This window comes from Magallana gigas, chromosome 1 (genome assembly GCF_963853765.1).
Source record: "Magallana gigas chromosome 1, xbMagGiga1.1, whole genome shotgun sequence".
Classification (NCBI taxonomy): domain Eukaryota; kingdom Metazoa; phylum Mollusca; class Bivalvia; order Ostreida; family Ostreidae; genus Magallana; species Magallana gigas.
In genome coordinates, this window is record NC_088853.1 from 5,924,944 (window position 1) to 5,942,400 (window position 17,457).

The following is a 17,457-nucleotide window of genomic DNA, read 5'->3' on the forward strand; positions in this document are numbered from 1 at the left end:
GAACTTACAATGTTTCTCCATAAGAAAGATATGGACCGGACACAAATTTTGCATTGTTTCTGCCCTTGACCTTGCCCGAATGACCTTGGGTCAAGGTCATGACACACCCTTAGGTCATAAGCAATCTTTGTGTGAAGTAAGAACTTCCAATGTTTCTCCTTAAGAAAGATATGGACCGGACACGATCGCACAGACAGACGGACAGACAGACGGACGGACGGACAAGGTGATTCCTATATACCCCCCCCCCCCCAAACTTTGTTTGCAGGGGGTATAATAAACTTAAAACGTGAAAATTGCGCATCAATTACACATTGTAAATTCACAGAAATTGTGTTCACAAAAGAATGTTCTATTTTGCATTCAAAACATTTATTTTCAATTAATCGCTGCACACTATTCCTCCACACACAAATGCTTTTTTAAACCGGCAAAGTGAAGGCCGTTTAAACATCTCGTACATTGCGTTCTTGATCACCGCCTTTGCCCATGCGATACAATCCTTTTCTTTTCTGCCTAATAAATAAAAATGATAAATAGTTTTCACATCGTCAGTCATTTTATCATTTTCCTTATTGTATTCTCTCTCTCTCTCTCTCTCTCTCTCACTCTCTCTCTCTCTCTCTCTCTCTCTCTCTCTCTCTCTCTCTCATTCATCTGATTTGTTAATTTTTTATGCTTGTCGGAAAATCTATACGTGTTACTGTATATGTGGTATGAAGAGTGTATAATATAAGATAAAAATACATGTACAAAAATCACCGCTGCATGGATCGAGCAGACCAATATCTATTTTTATAAAAATTAGATTGAGGGGGGAACCTTTTCTCATATCCCAGACCACATTTCTACCTTAAGTTTTGTTTTAATCAAAGCAATATCATGAATGCGGGCCATTTTAAAAAATTCAACTTCGGTTTTTAACATTTCTATAGGGGGTAGGTGTTAAAAAGTTTTATTAGATAAACATAAAAAAGACTAAAAAAGACTAAATTGTGGTTTATTAACCTTGGATGTGGTTGATTGTAACGTCCCGTCTCGTTTGCCTCATGCCTCTGATGGGCTGGTCCCTGCCGACCAGGTACTCACTACTTAGGGCCTCAATCACCTCTTGTATAAATCTCAGACCGGATTTTACTGGTGCATCTGATGTGTTCTTTCTGTACAGGATGTAGGCGTTACTGCACATTCGATGTATGATATTAATGGCAAGTTTTTTCCAGACTTTAGTAGATTTGCGATTATCATTATAAAAGTGTTGCATCATATCTGCCCCATCCACTCCCCCCATATTCATGTTATAATGTTGTATTATTTTTGGCTTTCCATTTGAGTTTGCTGCATTGATAAAAGTACTGATCATTCTAACTGGTTTTTTACTCTCCCTCCCCCTGTACGCTGCTGCCAAAATTTCAACTTGTCTTACATACACACTTTCACCAGGTCCAACATGGGCGTTTCTGATTGTTAAAGGTATTTTTCGGTTAGATCTTAAGGTTCCTGTCAAATACGTGTTCAAGTCTATTAATTTCCTTGCGAGGTCAAAACTGCAAAAAAAAAAAGTCACAGACAACATGATAACCTTTCTGGAGTAAGTTGCAGTTTTTTAGGAGTCGCAGGACTACTTCTGTTCCTTGTAAAAGATTGGATGTGGGAGTAAACTTTTTACCTAGATAGCATTTCAAATGTGCAACAAATCCAGTTGTACTTTTGGCTAATACCAAGAATTTTACTCCAAATTTTGCTGCTTTTGACGGGATGTATTGGAGCATTGCTGTGCGACCTCTTGTACCAATCAATGATTTTTCCACACATATGTTCCGGTCGGGCTTGTAGAAATAGGTGGCGACACGTTTAAAATGGTCAATCAAGGGGCGAATTTTACTGTCGGGTCTGTCAAGTTTAAAAGTAAAAAAAAATAATGAGACTGGTTTTTAGGAATTTAAACATTTCTTTAAGAATTTAATTGAAATATATTTATATAGGTTTTTATATAAAGCATTATTTACATAATTATACATATTTTGACATCGCATATATCCCAGTGGGTACATGTGTTTGTCGTTATTTTGCTTGATTCTTGCTATAGCCCCCAACCCCACCCCTTTTTACCAATACCTTATGGTAAGGTGCCTCATTTAAAAAATATAATTCTTTTTTTTTGGTGAGTCATATGGGTACGAAGGTAGCGACATTGCAGTAAAATACGTAACTTATGTGAATTTTTTCTGCAATGATCGCGGTTTAGCCCGCGATTTATTGTTTTTATTTACACTTTTTAAATTAAAATTTTGACAGTACGTTATATAAAAGAAATATTTGTGAATTTGATCTGGACATCATGATTATTTCGTGCAGTCCGTGATTTTTTAAGTTTTGTTGAAGCTTTCGACCAATCAATAAATTGATTAGAACTAACGGGTTATGTAAATTTTTCCTGCAATGATCGCTACCTTCATTACCCGCATGAATCATCAAACAAAAGCATTTTATTGTTTATATTCACATCTTTCTTTAACTAATTATTAAATTGATTATGAACAGTTTGTAAAATTCACTAAATTACTGTTAATGTACAAAAGTACGTTAGCTAAAAGAAGCAGCCAAATCGTCTCCTGTGAGACTTTGAGTCTGGCATCGCCATGATTATTTTGTGCAGTCCGGGATTTTACTAAGATTTTACTTAAGTCGATGTAGGTTCAGACCAATCGATAAACAGGGCGTGTCAATTTCAGTCATGTCACTTTCAACCGCTGTAGATATCGACCAGTCGATAAATAGGGCGTGTAGATTTTAGTCTGGCTGTTTCTATAGAGCTATACATTAAGTATAAGTTTCCGTAAGAAATAGAGGAAATTATGCTTGGTAGATGTAAATATATACACGTAATCTACTCTTGAAGGCGGAATAACACATCATCAGAAAATGGCTGACCTCTGATCGAAACGATAATTCGCTTGCTATACAAAATTTTATAGACGGATACATGTAACTTATTCCATGAGTAAATACGTAAATAAAATAAGTAAACGAGTGAATAAAGTGTCGGGCTTGTGAACCGTGAAGCCCGAGTTCGAATCCCGCAGAGACTTTAGTCGTTACTTGCTGAATTAATTTTGTTTAGACATTCGTTTTTTTATCCCCAAACTGCAAATGTTTTGCTTATTTGACATATGTACAGTTTATTTATCATTATATTTTTCATAACCAAATAATTTACTGTTAATTTGAGTGACCTTTTCCAGGCATGCTATTCCACCTTAAACATTAATTGGGAGAGCTAAGGGGTCAATTCACCTGTAATTTGGACTGTTACGGTTCGGAATTTTTTTGTTGTCCACGAGGTAGAAAAACTTCAATATGAGTTGAAACCGGTTTCGTGAGAACATTTTCATAAACCAACGGCTTAAAGCTCTACTGACATCATAAAATAGCAACGAATGTAAACAATCAGCCGCCATATTTTATCGATAGACGCCATATTAGTTGGTGTTCTATTGTTATCTGCTAACCATATATAGACCCTATACTTCGTCACCCATGAGCGCATTCGTCGATAAACAAAGTACCTGTACTCCTCGACAAGGTGACGAAGTGCCGGTGTGTGCATAGTCCTAGAGACCGCGGTCGCATCGCGAAGAAGAATTTGAGAAGTTTGCAACAAGTCATGGCATCCAATGTAAGAGTCTTGCATAAAAATGCACATTACACTCAAGCAATAAAGAACACCAACACGCAAATGTGCTCACTTCTAATGTATTTACACTTATCATGTCGGTCATGCACGCACGCATACTCTGTGTGAACGAAATGCTTGTTTCTGACAAGCGTTTGAAAGCATTGATCGGGGAGAAGCAATTATTCGTAAAAAAAAAAGAAAAAAAAAAAGGAAACTATTTTTCAATATGATGCTAACATATATTTGATAGGAAATAAATTAAATATAATCGTTTTGGATTGTAAATTTACGTGGTTATCCCATTTTTTTTTATTCTAACAAAAAGGTTAGATTTTACGCTCCAAGTCTTCTGATTATGGGAAGGGGGGGGGGGTATGTACTTTTGTAATATCATAAATAAATAATAATCCTAGCCATTCCTAGGTCATTTTTTTTCATAACGAGAGCTATATATATATGATTTTGTGATAATAAAAAACATGTCTGATCATTTATGTAAGAATAAACCTGCTAAATAGTATTCTTTTTATGCATCATCACAAAAGAATCAAATGGAATGTATATTTTCTGCCATATACACATGTAAACTTGCCAATGAAAAATATCTTGCTGTTATCGATAACTTCTTTTATCTTTAACAGGAACTAAATAAATATGCAATAAAATGCCTTTATTCAATAAAAATAATATGGTAAAATAATATCATTTTTCATTCATGACAGAACAGGAATTATTATCTGAAGTAAATCATAATCATATTTCAATAAACATCAGCTACATACAACACATATGCAAGCTTCATAAATATTAGATTGATGTTCAGAATACACAAGTTTTCATGTTTCTCATTTTCTACATACAAGTAGTAAGCAAACTTCATAAAAAAAGATAGATGTAAAAAAAAAAATGCATGAATTTTCTCTCTTATCTATACCATACAAAATTAAAAAGTTATAATTACTAATATTACAGACATGGGCACCCTAAAAACTTTTACATATTGAAACTGTATTTTGTTGATACATTATAATATATAACATAACAATATATTATAAAAAACATAAACCTTTTAATGAATTCATACATCATACATCAAAACTACATGAATATTATATGTTTTAATGAGTAAATTTTAATATTTTTATTCAGCATTGTTGTCCCTGTGAAAACAGGGGGAAGTGCAAAAGTTGCCCATGCAAGAGGAGAGGTTGCACTAATTGTCGGAACCCATGTTGTCAGTTCAAGACAACATCCACAAATGAGGAAGTAAGTAAAATGAATTCTTCTCCTAGGAGTGTTGGCCATCTATTTCGATGTTCACCCTTCTACCACGATGAGGTCCTCCTAGATCAGAAGGGATAAATTTTGTAAATGTTACAATAATTGTTTCTGATTGTAGCCTGCACGCTATCACCCTTACGCCTCACAGAGCATTCGCAACTCGAGTAGGGGAAATATTCCGAGCCGAAATGAAGTCTTGGAGGCTGCTGCTAGTCCTGAAAATAGACAGGACATTGAGACACTGTCAACATTGCGAGTAAGTATTTATGAAGTTACTGTAAACGTATCATATTTAGTGTGTACGATATTTGGGGGAATACGATTTTTCAACAAGTTAGCGTGGATTTGATTTAGCGCATGTCCAAATGTACTTTTTTATCTACTTATATATTTTACATTTGGCGATGTACTTGATTTAGCGGATGCGTTTTCCGCCAAAGACGCTAAATAGAATACACAGCCAAATGTAATACATTTACAGTATTAGTCTCTTATACTTTTACAGCAATATACAACTTTCCTTGCCTTCTGAAACTGTACATTACTGTTCAATGACTACAATCAGCATTTCAGTGATACTTTTCTATCAAATGATACACTTCAGATATACTTCAAGTTGTTTTGTTTTCATCCTCCCAAATTAAATAATGATATTTATTTTACTTTAGGAAACTATTTCAGAAATGAATGAGCAGACACTACGCCAAGTTCTAATTAGAGCAGTTGAAGCTGAACCAGACTTGATGAAAAGTTTCATCGAAGGTTCAAGGCAGGACAATAACCCCAGCTCAGAAATAGCATGGTGTTCATGTGGGCGATGTCAAGCATTTGATGATCCTCGCATGAACCTATGTTGTTGCCAATCTCCATGCATAACTTCAAAACCAGAATTAAGAAATCTGTGTTTGAGGCATGATGTCTTGGAGATTGCCAACATTCTGAACTGGAGTTATCGTACCAACCTTGAACCTTCATTCGCTCAATCTACATTCCGGAACCAAGCGTACAGGAATTTTGTGCTATGGCAACACAGTACCCTGGGAGCAGGCAGGAGAGTGCCAGTGCCTTCATGTGTGTGCGTGGCAATCAGGAGGAGATTTCCACAAGCAAATGGACAATATAGGGGCTACCACTCCGCAAATTCAGACTCAGAATAAATTTTTATTGGTGAAAAACTTACTTCATTTTTTTCTGCTTTTCATTTCTGCAAGTAAAACCCGAGACCCAGGATTTGCTGATCCGGATAAATTGGCAGATATGTTGTCAAGATCTTTTGACTGCCTAGTCCTTGTATAACCCGCACAAGATCTCCCATATATTTCTTTCATGCAGGTTATAATGAGTCCTGAAAACAAATAATAAATTTTCTTTTATGCCAAAATAAGTTCTGATCATCATTTACCGGTAATACTACACTGTTTCTAGTAGTTCATATAGTCAGGAGAATAAGGAAGTATAAAAAATCACCAAAGCATGTATCTACTGGTACCTGGAATGTAGGAGTATTCTTTGATTGACTTCTTTTCATATGCAACCCACTGCTTTGTTTTCCGTGAAAAGTGGGAATAAACATAGGGCAAACCACTCTCTGTGACCTGTGGTAGCCTATGAAGATGGTTGTTATGGTCCATTACAGCTAGCATGTTTCTTATGGTGTAGGAATCATAGCTATAGGACACTCTTTTTGGAACATAGTGTAAAAGGGTATGGCTAAAAAAGTTTTCAATTGCCCAAGTTTGCCGGCAGTTGACATAGAATGCCATACTTCCACACCAATCCCTATTGGTTATTGCTTTCCTAAAATATATGTATGTGGTTACAATTATTGCTTTTTCATAAGTACAGTAATGAATATTACAGAAATGTACATTCTAGTTCACCTACCTTAGTTCTTGAAGAGCAGAAGAATTTCTATGAAGCCATTTTCTATTTGAAGATAAGGACTCCAAGTTATTTTCAGTATGATGACATCTGCAATCATAGAAATGTAATATATTATAATATTATCTTATCTTAGTGAATCATACACAATTTGATACAAGTTAAATTGTCAACATTACCTTCCCCCAGGCCAAATGTGTTGGTTGGTGACATGATGGAGAATGCCAAACCACTTTTTCAATAACTTTTCTACATTCCCTTTTGATGCGCTGCAGCAGTACCAAAAATGGTTAATAATTGGACGAATCCACGGTAGTAAGTCTTTGTTTGCTGCCTTCTTGGCTATCTCTCCAAGCAGAAAGGCCAGTTTCTTTGCTTTATGCCAGATGTCTAAACTGTGCTGCAGATGTTTGAAGGGGTCAGTGCCTGTAATATACATGTAGTTATATTTTCAAAATTTTCCTTTTAGAAGTAGATATATAATGGTGAATAAATTACACACTATAATATTTCTTACAATATTATGTAAAATACATGTATATATACTTACGCATCATGGAAATTATATTTCTGCTAGCATCAGAAATTATTTCCCACACTACATACGGTGATACATTTAGAATGTAGTTAAGACCTCTCTCAATCAGGAGCCTCTCCATTTTAGGACTGTGTCGTCCAACCTCCCGAGAATCTCCAATCTCCAAATGTATGATGTGTTTTGAATTTACATCCATGAAGACAGCTGTAGACTTGTTGGCACAAAACCCTTAAATATGTTAAAAAATATATTTTTCAGAAAATGTTTTCAGTAAATTAAACAACAAGGCAATAAAATCACAGTCTGTCTAAATGAATGCCTGGCAACGTATTCAGTAAATTGTCCACAATAATGCAATAGTGTAGAGGTAAATGTAAAGACTGTTACCTGGAGTATCATATCTTACATCCACAGCCAGGCTCAGGGGTATCTCTTTCAGTTTGTCACCAATATCTTCCATGTGTTTAGTGAACACTTTCTGTACTGCAACCTAGTTGAAGAGATTTTTAGCATACTTGATGATACATTCTTTTTGACAATCATGGCACATGCACTAGTATGTTAGATGAAAATGAAAAAAGGATAACATCATAAAAATAATACTAGCAAGTATGAATCTACAATTTATATTTACCGGTAAACCTTCGAACGATAAAAAAAAAATCAATACTTGCAACATACTCTGTATTGAAGTTGCATTCTATAGAATTGTCTTGCTGATCCAATTGCAAGATTAATAAATTTTGCACCCATGTTGACCTGATCCCATGATGCTCCTGACAGAAGTACCATTAGTTGCAGCAGGATTGCAACAGCACTCCTGCCTCCATAAAATGGTGTTGAGATCCACTTTCCAACATGACCATTCTGTTTCAATAATAATCATTAGTAAATGTGAAATTCTTCAAATATAACATTACAAAAATGATCAAGTGAGTACTAAACAAATTACATTATGTATATATATAATTATATATGGGTACCTCTCATTGACAATCTAACATCCTCCACAAATTAATAACTTTTTCATAGCACATATTCAAAACTATTTTTTTTTATTTTATATTATACAATATGAGTTATTGACATATATTTATGTAAAAAATTAGGTAGTGGCCATTTATTTATTTTATGATAACTTACAGTGCAGGTATATTTATACTTTATTCCTGCTGCTATTTTCTCTGCCTCAACAATGGAGGATTGAATGATAGGATCGCCACACTCTTTACAGGTGCTCCTTTTCAATAGGTCCAATAGTTCCCTCTCCCCAACAACAAATCTTCTATCGGACAATATGTTCATCTCCTCCTGGTCTTTATCACTGTTGATTTTTAAAGAAAATACATATAGTCATATACATTATATATTTTACCAGACAATTATGATAGATATTATATATTATATATATGTGATAATATGTATATAAAAAAAATAAGGATAACATATCACTGCAGAGTGAAGAGTGTTACTTTCAAGATTGTCATATGAGAGAGAGAGTAAGAGAGAGAGAGAGAGAGAGAGAGTTATTATGCACATGTTACATGTATAATTATTTATGAGTATCAAGGATAGAAAAAGTTTAACATATTTTTATGATGTACAATGTATGCAAGCCTTACAATTTACAAACCTGGATATATTTTGCCACATTTCATTCCCTTTTTCTTCTTCATCACCATCATCACTGCCACCATCATCTTCTTCATCATGTTCATCATCAGATGATCCAAATATCTCCTTTATGATATTTTCTACTTCATCAGTATTATCCTGTAGTACATGTAATGTAATATGAATAACATGATCAATTTATTCCATATGTGCATGATGTGTAAACAAATATATATTGACTATGTTCAGATTTTTGTATTTCAATGTGGTATTTACGTAAGCTAATTCAAAATGAATATTTACATAAGGTATAGAGTAAAACTGCAATCATACACGTATGTATATACAGCTAGATGTACAAATTAAAAGTAGATAGATAAATTTGGTATCAAGTCATCATGAATATAAAAATACATATTGTACATAGTATGCATCATGGTAATGTAAATAATTTGAAAGACATGGTACTTGAAAAGACATTACAAATTAATATGATACCAGAATAATTAACCCACAAGAGCTTGAAAGCTTATATTTGAATTTTCCAATGGGGGCCCTTTCCCAAAGTATAATTATATAGCTTGTATGGTTGTTACAGCACTTATACACTGGGGTGTGGTTGTAAAGTATTTGGCACTGTGTTAATTATACTATACATAGCACTATTACAATGAACAAGTACTAAGCCTAAAACATACATACATGTATGATACACCCCTACCCTTTATATAATTATGTTTTCCTCTGCATGATTATATTACTTCATTTTTTATTTTATTTTTCTTTTATTCCATGTGCAATATCCATATGAATTATCAGCTGATATATCAAATTAAAAAAAAATGTATCATGATCAAATGAATGCTTTTGGTATAAATTTTATGAATTTTCTACCTCGGCCTTTAGTGAAAAACAGTAACAGTACTTGTTGAAACTTCACATATATGTACAGTGAACTATGTGTTAGAGATAACATATAAACTTGTCACATCTTTTGGTACTAGACCGAAACATCTGATGTTTTCCTGGCTTTGAAAACAAATCTGATATTTTGTGTGATATTTTACATTGCAGAAAAACATGCCAGACATGGACATTATATAAAAATCATAAAAAGGCCAGGGAAACGTCATATATTTCGAACAAGCTTGTTATTTATATACTGCTCTTCAACTGGAAATAAGAATTTGGGCGTACATATAACCTTGTCATATCTAAGTTACTTACATACTGTTCTTCCATCTCTTCGTCTTCACCATGGATATGATCAACATTATCGTCGACATCTCTGTCAAAATCCATATTTATGACACTGCTACAATACAAAATAGAGTCTAAACTGCCATCCAAAGCAACATTTATGTTTATATAAAACTTCATTCCAATCGTGTCTATCCTAGTAAGCGTTCATCTTCTTGAAGCAATAACTAATAATTTCTCCCTTGTGTTTACACGTTTTCGATGTACTTTCATTTTCAGTCACCGCTCTGCGCATGGGCAGAGTATATCGTAAACAGTCCGTGCTGGAGGTAGACGCGTGGCTTTTCTCGGTTCGTGTTGAATTCTGTAACACTTTTACAAACTATATCTATTTCATGTTTTCGTCGTTATTTTTTCAATTGAATGCATGTAAAGGTACAGTGTAAGCCGATATGCTTTTAAAAAATAATTCTTACCTGAAATTTTGGAATTGAGAACCGATAGGTCTGTAGGTATTCGAAATAGAATTCTTCCTTGTCGTGCGCTTGGAGCCCGTGTGTTGCCTGCAGTTCTTCAACGTCAAAAATGAGTAGTAAAGTACATGTATTTTATTTTATTTCAGAACTCGGGGCATTTCGGAAACCTTTGCGTTTTGTCGTATGTTTCATACACCGGAAATTCTATGTATTATTTTTTTTTCTTTAGTATGCCTTTTGTATTAGCCGATGCGATCCGAACACGTTGACAATCACAGCAAAATCATTCGTGCGTGACCATTCACCTGGGTAGTACCTGGTTGGCAGATATTAGGGCTATAGAAACTAATATGGCTGACAGTGGCCTGTCGTTTAAATGACTTCAGTAGAGCTTTAACTTGCTGTCGTGACTCTTATTCCAATTCAGGTATTGTTGGCTTCCTCACAATACCCATGTTCAAAATCACATCGAGAAATCCGTTCATTTCATTTATCGTCAGAAGAACCCATTTTCTTGCTCTCGAAAATCGAGAGAGAAAACTGTTTCTAATGTGAGTCCGAGCGTACCTGAAAAAATTAATGTATATAAACTACCAAGAGAATCCTTTGAGAATAATATGTTACAATAAATCAAAGTAGATTATGATATTCAAAGTAATGTTGTGTGAAATAAATTCGCATTTGTTTTAGGCACATATGCATGTAAATGTGAAAGTGTGGCATGTTCTTGTAAGTATAATAAAAGGAATTTCAAGAATAATGTTTCGTAATTGTATACACAATTTTTATTCACAAAAGCATATTTTAAAAGCATTCAATATTTTTTCAACGAGCAAAGCACATGTTTAAATAAAGGCTTGTAAACTACCATTGCTAAAAACTAGAAATCCCTCATATATCTATAGTAATGTATTTCTAAAAACTTCAACGCAATTCTGAGAAGGGTGTTACATGTAGTAGCTAAATAATTTTGTCACAATTAACTTTATATACTATTTCCTCCCGTCTTGTTACTAAGGTTATTTCTGTTAAATTTTAGCGAAATGTAATTATTTGAAGAAAAAAAACCTAAACAAACATTCACTTAATGTTATATTAAAATATTATCTACATATATATATATATATATATATATATATATATATATATATATATATATATATATATATATATATATATATATATATATATTCATAATGCAGTATAACAACATTCACAACTATAGAATACAATACCTATTTGTTTGTCGCACAACTTTTTCTGATGAGGTTTAGGTTGAAAAACAACAGGAAATACTGCAGAGGAGATGCATATTCTTAGGCCCCGGATTACCGGAAAACGGATAATTTGCACTTGGCATTACATTGAACAAAACGCCAGCCATCTTGCACAGCGTATAGCAGAACGCACGTGTTATTATGACGTCATTTACGTAAAATGACGTTATAATAAATCGCCGCGTACTTAGCAGTCATTTTTTTAATTACTTACAGTGATGGAGGTGAAATGTTGAATTTATTCATTAGTGTAACATTTACAAGGAATATATGGAATTAAAAAAATTAATTTTGAATCAGAACGGTTATTCAGACGTATTTTTCATTTACTTTCGGACAGAATAATTATCTTCTGGTGGTTGATTTTCAATAGTGAGAAACAAATATATACGGAACAAAATTATGTACAGATAAATATAAATCCCGATACATGTACAATAAAACATGAAATCTTTACAAAATGTGCCTTTCCGCGCAATGTCTTGCAGCAATAAAATACAACTTGCCAACAAATAACGACTCGCATATACTGTAAAACGAGAAAATTTGGCGCATACGTATTTTAGCGCAAACGCAAGTGCCATTACATTAGCGCAATTATATTTTAGCGCATGCATCTTTTCTTTAAGGTGGCTCTATACACCCACAGTTTATTCCAATTTTCAATAGAAGACCACAAACATATACTTTTCAAATGCTAAAATGACGATAGGGAAACTATAGGTATTTTTAAAGAATTTTTTTTAATGTTTTTTCGTGTTTTTGTAAAATATTTTTTTAAAGACAGCTATCAACAAATTGAGAGAAATTATTTTGTCATATGATGGATATTTCCTTCGGACACATAAAAAAAATATATCACTTCTTAACATTCAAAAATGTTATTATTGCAATTTTTTTTTAGTATTTCCCCAAAACATAATTTTTCATATTTTCTTACTCTGTTGACAAATCATCTGAAAAAGTTGCTTGATGTTATAAGAAAATGTATTTTAATATATGTGATATAAAAAATTAAATGAAAACCATTGCAAATAAACACAAAAAATATTTTAAATTTTATTTGGTATGAAAGTTCCTCATGTAAGGGTTATCGTTCCTAAGTCCCAAGGCCCAAACACCTTGGGGACTTTTCATTTCTGAGTTGAAGAAAATTTCCTAAATATAATGTTGGAATGATAAATACATACATATTTCATTATAGACTTTGCCCTGTATAAGTGAATATATTCGCTTTAATGCAAAACTAAGTCAAATAAATAAAGGGGAACATTGACTAGGCTAATAGGATTTATGTATCCAAACCTGAGAGAAATTCAAAGCAACCCTCTCATCTCCGTTAGGTGTCGATATTAATGTGCATTAAAGTATATTATAATTGAAATATTTTCACCTGTTTAGAATTTTCACGGTATTCAACCAAAAAATACGTTTTAGAAATTTTTGGAAAGTTAAAAATGTTATTGTTTTCAACGGGAATCGAACTCATGACCTACTGGTTTGTAGTAAACCCACTAACCCACTGCGCTACAGTGTAAAATATCGATGATGCTTAAGAAATTCTTTAAAAATTTATACTTGATTTTATTGTTTAATAAATAAAAATATCGATAAATAATACCACACAAAGGTGTCACATACCACATAACTTTAAAGTAATGAATTTTCCAATTATCAAATTAAATCTATCCATTTAACATATTTTTCAAAATAGCGGTTCCCATACAATTCACCTCAATTTAAATCAGCCAGTACCGGAAATGCATGTTTCCAGATTTACTTTTTTGCGTACTGCGTCATCAAAAAAAGGTGTTTAGAGCCACCTTAAAAGAGAATACAAAAAATGTTGTTGTTTGATAAACGATCACGCCCACAATTTAGTTCTGTGTTCACTCAAGCACGTGAACACAACGACTTTGATTTCTATCTCGAATGCATGGTAAACTGTCGTTGAGAACAATACACTTACTTTTGTGTAAATCGTCAGTAGATAGATATGAACACTTCATTTATTGGCGATGATGTGTAATTTTTGTTGGTAAACAAATTTGAATTATCGGACTTTGAATTTAACGTGTCGACTTGGATAACACTAGAAGTGTCCCGAAACTAAAAGTGAAATCGAATGCTACATTTACCACGAGTTTCGATCACCTTGAAAGCATCTTTTTCACAGTAATTTCACATTAAAAAAACACAAAAATAGGTATCGTCTTGTTATCTTTATATCCACTAATCAGAGATCAAAGAAATTATGATCAATCATGTATTGTCATCGTTAACGATCGCCACGCTTTAAAATCACATTTTCACCTCGAGGCGCTAAATGGAAGTGGCATGGAGAGAAGCCCAATTTTCAAGGTGCTAATGAGAGATATTAAAAAGCAATTTAAACTGAATTAATTAATATATGTTTAGGCACTTATACCCGATAACCCATACCGTTTACCAGTGTAATTGTTTAAACAAACAGAACCGACAGCATCTGCTATTTAAATGAACACTTCAATATAGCCTTAAAAATGGACTGACGTTATTGTTTAGCAACTTGAAGAAATCTAATACATATGGAAAATCGTTGGCGCACTATTAATTTTAGCGCTCAGAGGCAGTTGCGCAAAAGGCGCTAAAATTTGTAGTGCGCCATATTTTCTCGTTTTACAGTATGGCACATATGTGGTTTAGATTGTAGCATAAATTTTATTTAATTCAAAAAAATAAAATATTACGTCATATTAATATTATTCAGTCAATATGTCGACAAATTAAAAAATACTATTTTATTATTCAGTCTCACATACTATGCTTTTATAATTATTGACATAGAATGGATAAATCATATGGAAAAAGAGTCAAGTTCAAATCGGACCAAAATCGGCCCCGTGGCACTCTACGCAACTGTGTGATCGGCCCAAAATCGGCCCTGTGGCACAGAAGTGGTTAAGCACGAGTTTCATTTATATTTTTAGGTTTTCATATTATTAGATTTTGAGGTTGTATAAAATTTAATTCAAATTTGATTGTTTCAATGTTACATTTATATGTAATTCACATAAAGAAGGTGCTAAACAAATCTCTCTCTCTCTCTCTCTCTCTCTCTCTCTCTCTCTCTCTCTCTTTAGAATTTATTTTAATTAAAAGGGGAAGGTCTTATTTTCTTATGAAAATACAATACTGTCATAGTTATCATTCTTTGCTCAAAGTAAAACAAAATAGTTTGTTTGATCTTGATGTTATAGGTGCCTATAAAGATGTGAAAATTTCTTGGCATTATGCATATTATAAATAAAGAACTCAGATTTTTCAAACTGCATGCAATATATTCCGATTAATGTTAAATACAAGTCAGTAGAAATGACACGATACAGTGTACGTTGTTTATTTGACAAACACCAAATTAAACTACGGTATGTGGAATTATTTTTTGTGAAATATTTGATTAAAAATTCGATAACACATGCAACTTACTTTGAATCTTTAAAAAAAAAAGACATTTTAGGATGTACTTTACAACGTTAATAATAACATAGCTTTTGGTCCAAACTTCTTTTAACTCATATAAACATCTATTTTTCCTGTCTAGATAATGTAAACGCCTTTTAAGAAATGCACTTTAACACATAAATGATCATTTATTTTTTTTTAAAGATATAAAGTATTTATATATTATTTGTTGAATTAAAACACAGGGGTCATGGCAGGACACAAACATCATAAACAATCTGTTTTCTTAGTTAAATATTTGTTCATTTGATTTTTGAGAAAACAATTCTACTGTATTAGTATTCACTTGAACTGAGCATGTATTAATATAAAGAATTGTTTGGTTATATGGTACGCTCCTCCCAACTAGTTTTGTGTTTTATATGTTAATGAGTTTTCTTTAAATGATTATATACGAAATGTCAAAGTAATATCAATGTATAACAGATTTGTCATTGTTGGTTAATCTCTCTTTTCTCTCAAAAATTAAAATACATGCTGACAATGCATGATAAGGCGAAAACGTAAGAAATGCCGAGGAAATGTCTAGGAAGGATACGTAAATGATTTTTCTGGTTTCTGCTCAATATTTATAAAAGACTAATTATATGTGAACAAAAAAAAAATCATTCTTATTCGTTGTAAAAAAAACCGTTAATATATGTTATAAACATCCATACATTTTTATTTTCCGAAGAGAGATAAATACAGAAATAAAGATCATTTCAAAGCTGATTCTTGGTTGACCGGAATCGGACGTTATACCTAGGCCTGAAAATGGATATAATTTTTTTTTTCAAAATCAATTGAAGAAAAGTTAAAAAAGTAGCGCTGTTAGCGGGTTATGTATTTTTCTGCAATGTCACAACCTTCATATCCCGAATGAATCACAAAAGAAAGCATTTTATTGTTTAAATAACCAAAGGATGAGCATCAACTGAAAAATAGAATGACATTACACCTTATTTAGACCTGATACAACAATATTAATATATTTGGGAGGCAATGTAAAAAAAAAACATACTTTCGTTTTCGGTTGTTATTTACTTAGTTAATGTAAAAAAAACAAAACACGGAAGAGTGTGTTTATCATTAAATTGTTAATACGTAATATATATGAATTCATACCCTGTATGTAGCAAATATTTGTTTTCAAATGATTAATCAAACATATTATTATACATTTTTTGTACACAGTAATTTTGACAGTTGTGATCTATGCTATTCTATTATTTTTTAAATATCTTTTCATTTCAAACAACATCTATATACTGTCTAAGATATTGACTAAAAATTGAAAAAGAAGAATTGAGATTCATATATATATATATATAGAGAGAGAGAGAGAGAGAGAGAAAGTTAGGCTTATAAAGGTCATACAGGTAATTATTTATTTGATTTCTTCATTGTTTGTACTTGTTTTACACAAAACAAAAATGTTTAATTGTCTTACCTTATGCTATCAACACAACGTTATCTTCTCAATATTTCGACTGATCCCGATCGGGGATTCTTGTTGGGTATCTAAATGAACATATTTTGGGTGCAATAAATAAAGTATCTTACAAACGTCAACCGTATACATTTATTTTGATCATACTCGAAAGACCTAAACAGTGCCATTTCTCCTATCAATTACTTAGAATATTTGAACAATAAAATATTTTCTTTGGTGATTCTTGCTAAATATGAGGATAGCGACATTGCAGGAATAAAAGTAGATATCCTGTTTTATCGTTATGTATCTGCGATGATCTTTACCTACCGATATGGTTAGATATGAATAATAAGATTTTACCGGATAGAACGTCTAAATAGAAATCAACTTCCAAGTTTTTGCATTTCTTTAGTAACATGTTCGTCAGGATAATATGCGTAATCAAACATGTTAAAAGAAAATTAATTCGCTTTTAAGCATTTGTATTTTTTCTCCCAGACCTAAAGGATTTTAATGTAAAAAAAAAAAAGATTTATAAACATGGCAAAAGCTATTAAGTATTTTAAGTTTCTTTTTAGAAGCTTCAATTC

General features: G+C 32.6%; 3 protein-coding genes across 4 annotated transcripts; 1 reads left to right on the forward strand and 2 right to left on the reverse strand.

Annotated features, from left to right (window-relative positions):
• Positions 1–1,003: 1,003 nt before the first annotated feature.
• On the reverse strand, positions 1,004–1,806 carry LOC136275482 (piggyBac transposable element-derived protein 4-like). The gene has a single exon (XM_066084856.1). It carries the CDS (start codon positions 1,574–1,576, stop codon positions 1,004–1,006), a length of 573 nt encoding a protein of 190 aa, XP_065940928.1. The 5' UTR covers positions 1,577–1,806.
• A 2,526-nt stretch (positions 1,807–4,332) lies between these two features.
• LOC105338236 (uncharacterized) lies at positions 4,333–11,063 on the reverse strand. Of its 2 annotated transcripts, XM_066081663.1 has the most exons (12): positions 10,670–11,063; positions 10,221–10,308; positions 9,013–9,152; positions 8,523–8,703; positions 8,061–8,246; positions 7,767–7,869; positions 7,392–7,607; positions 7,021–7,267; positions 6,845–6,931; positions 6,450–6,757; positions 6,141–6,305; positions 4,333–5,175 (listed from the first exon to the last, which is right to left on the reverse strand). In XM_066081663.1, the coding sequence occupies exons 2-11, from the start codon at positions 10,293–10,295 to the stop codon at positions 6,142–6,144; spliced, it is 1,707 nt and encodes a 568-aa protein (XP_065937735.1). In that variant the 5' UTR covers positions 10,296–10,308; positions 10,670–11,063; the 3' UTR covers positions 4,333–5,175; position 6,141. The 2 variants fall into 2 exon arrangements, with proteins under 2 accessions (XP_065937735.1, XP_065937729.1); XM_066081657.1 differs by having other exon boundaries at positions 10,221–11,063.
• Positions 4,808–6,139, forward strand: LOC117685183 (P2X purinoceptor 7-like). Its single transcript, XM_034459470.2, has 3 exons — positions 4,808–4,945; positions 5,079–5,216; positions 5,629–6,139. Exon 3 carries the CDS (start codon positions 5,644–5,646, stop codon positions 6,115–6,117), a length of 474 nt encoding a protein of 157 aa, XP_034315361.2. The 5' UTR covers positions 4,808–4,945; positions 5,079–5,216; positions 5,629–5,643; the 3' UTR covers positions 6,118–6,139.
• Positions 11,064–17,457: the final 6,394 nt, after the last annotated feature.

Coding starts and splice junctions, on each gene's coding strand:
- LOC136275482 (XM_066084856.1), bottom strand. CDS start 1,576: ATGTTGTCTGTGACTTTTTTTTTTTGCAGTTTTGACCTCGCAAGGAAA.
- LOC117685183 (XM_034459470.2), top strand. CDS start 5,644: ATGAATGAGCAGACACTACGCCAAGTTCTAATTAGAGCAGTTGAAGCT.
- LOC105338236 (XM_066081657.1), bottom strand. CDS start 10,373: ATGAAGTTTTATATAAACATAAATGTTGCTTTGGATGGCAGTTTAGAC. Junction 8,247..8,522: donor AGTATAAATATACCTGCACT/GTAAGTTATCAT, acceptor TTATTGAAACAG/AATGGTCATGTTGGAAAGTG. Junction 7,608..7,766: donor TGTAAGATATGATACTCCAG/GTAACAGTCTTT, acceptor AACATATTTAAG/GGTTTTGTGCCAACAAGTCT.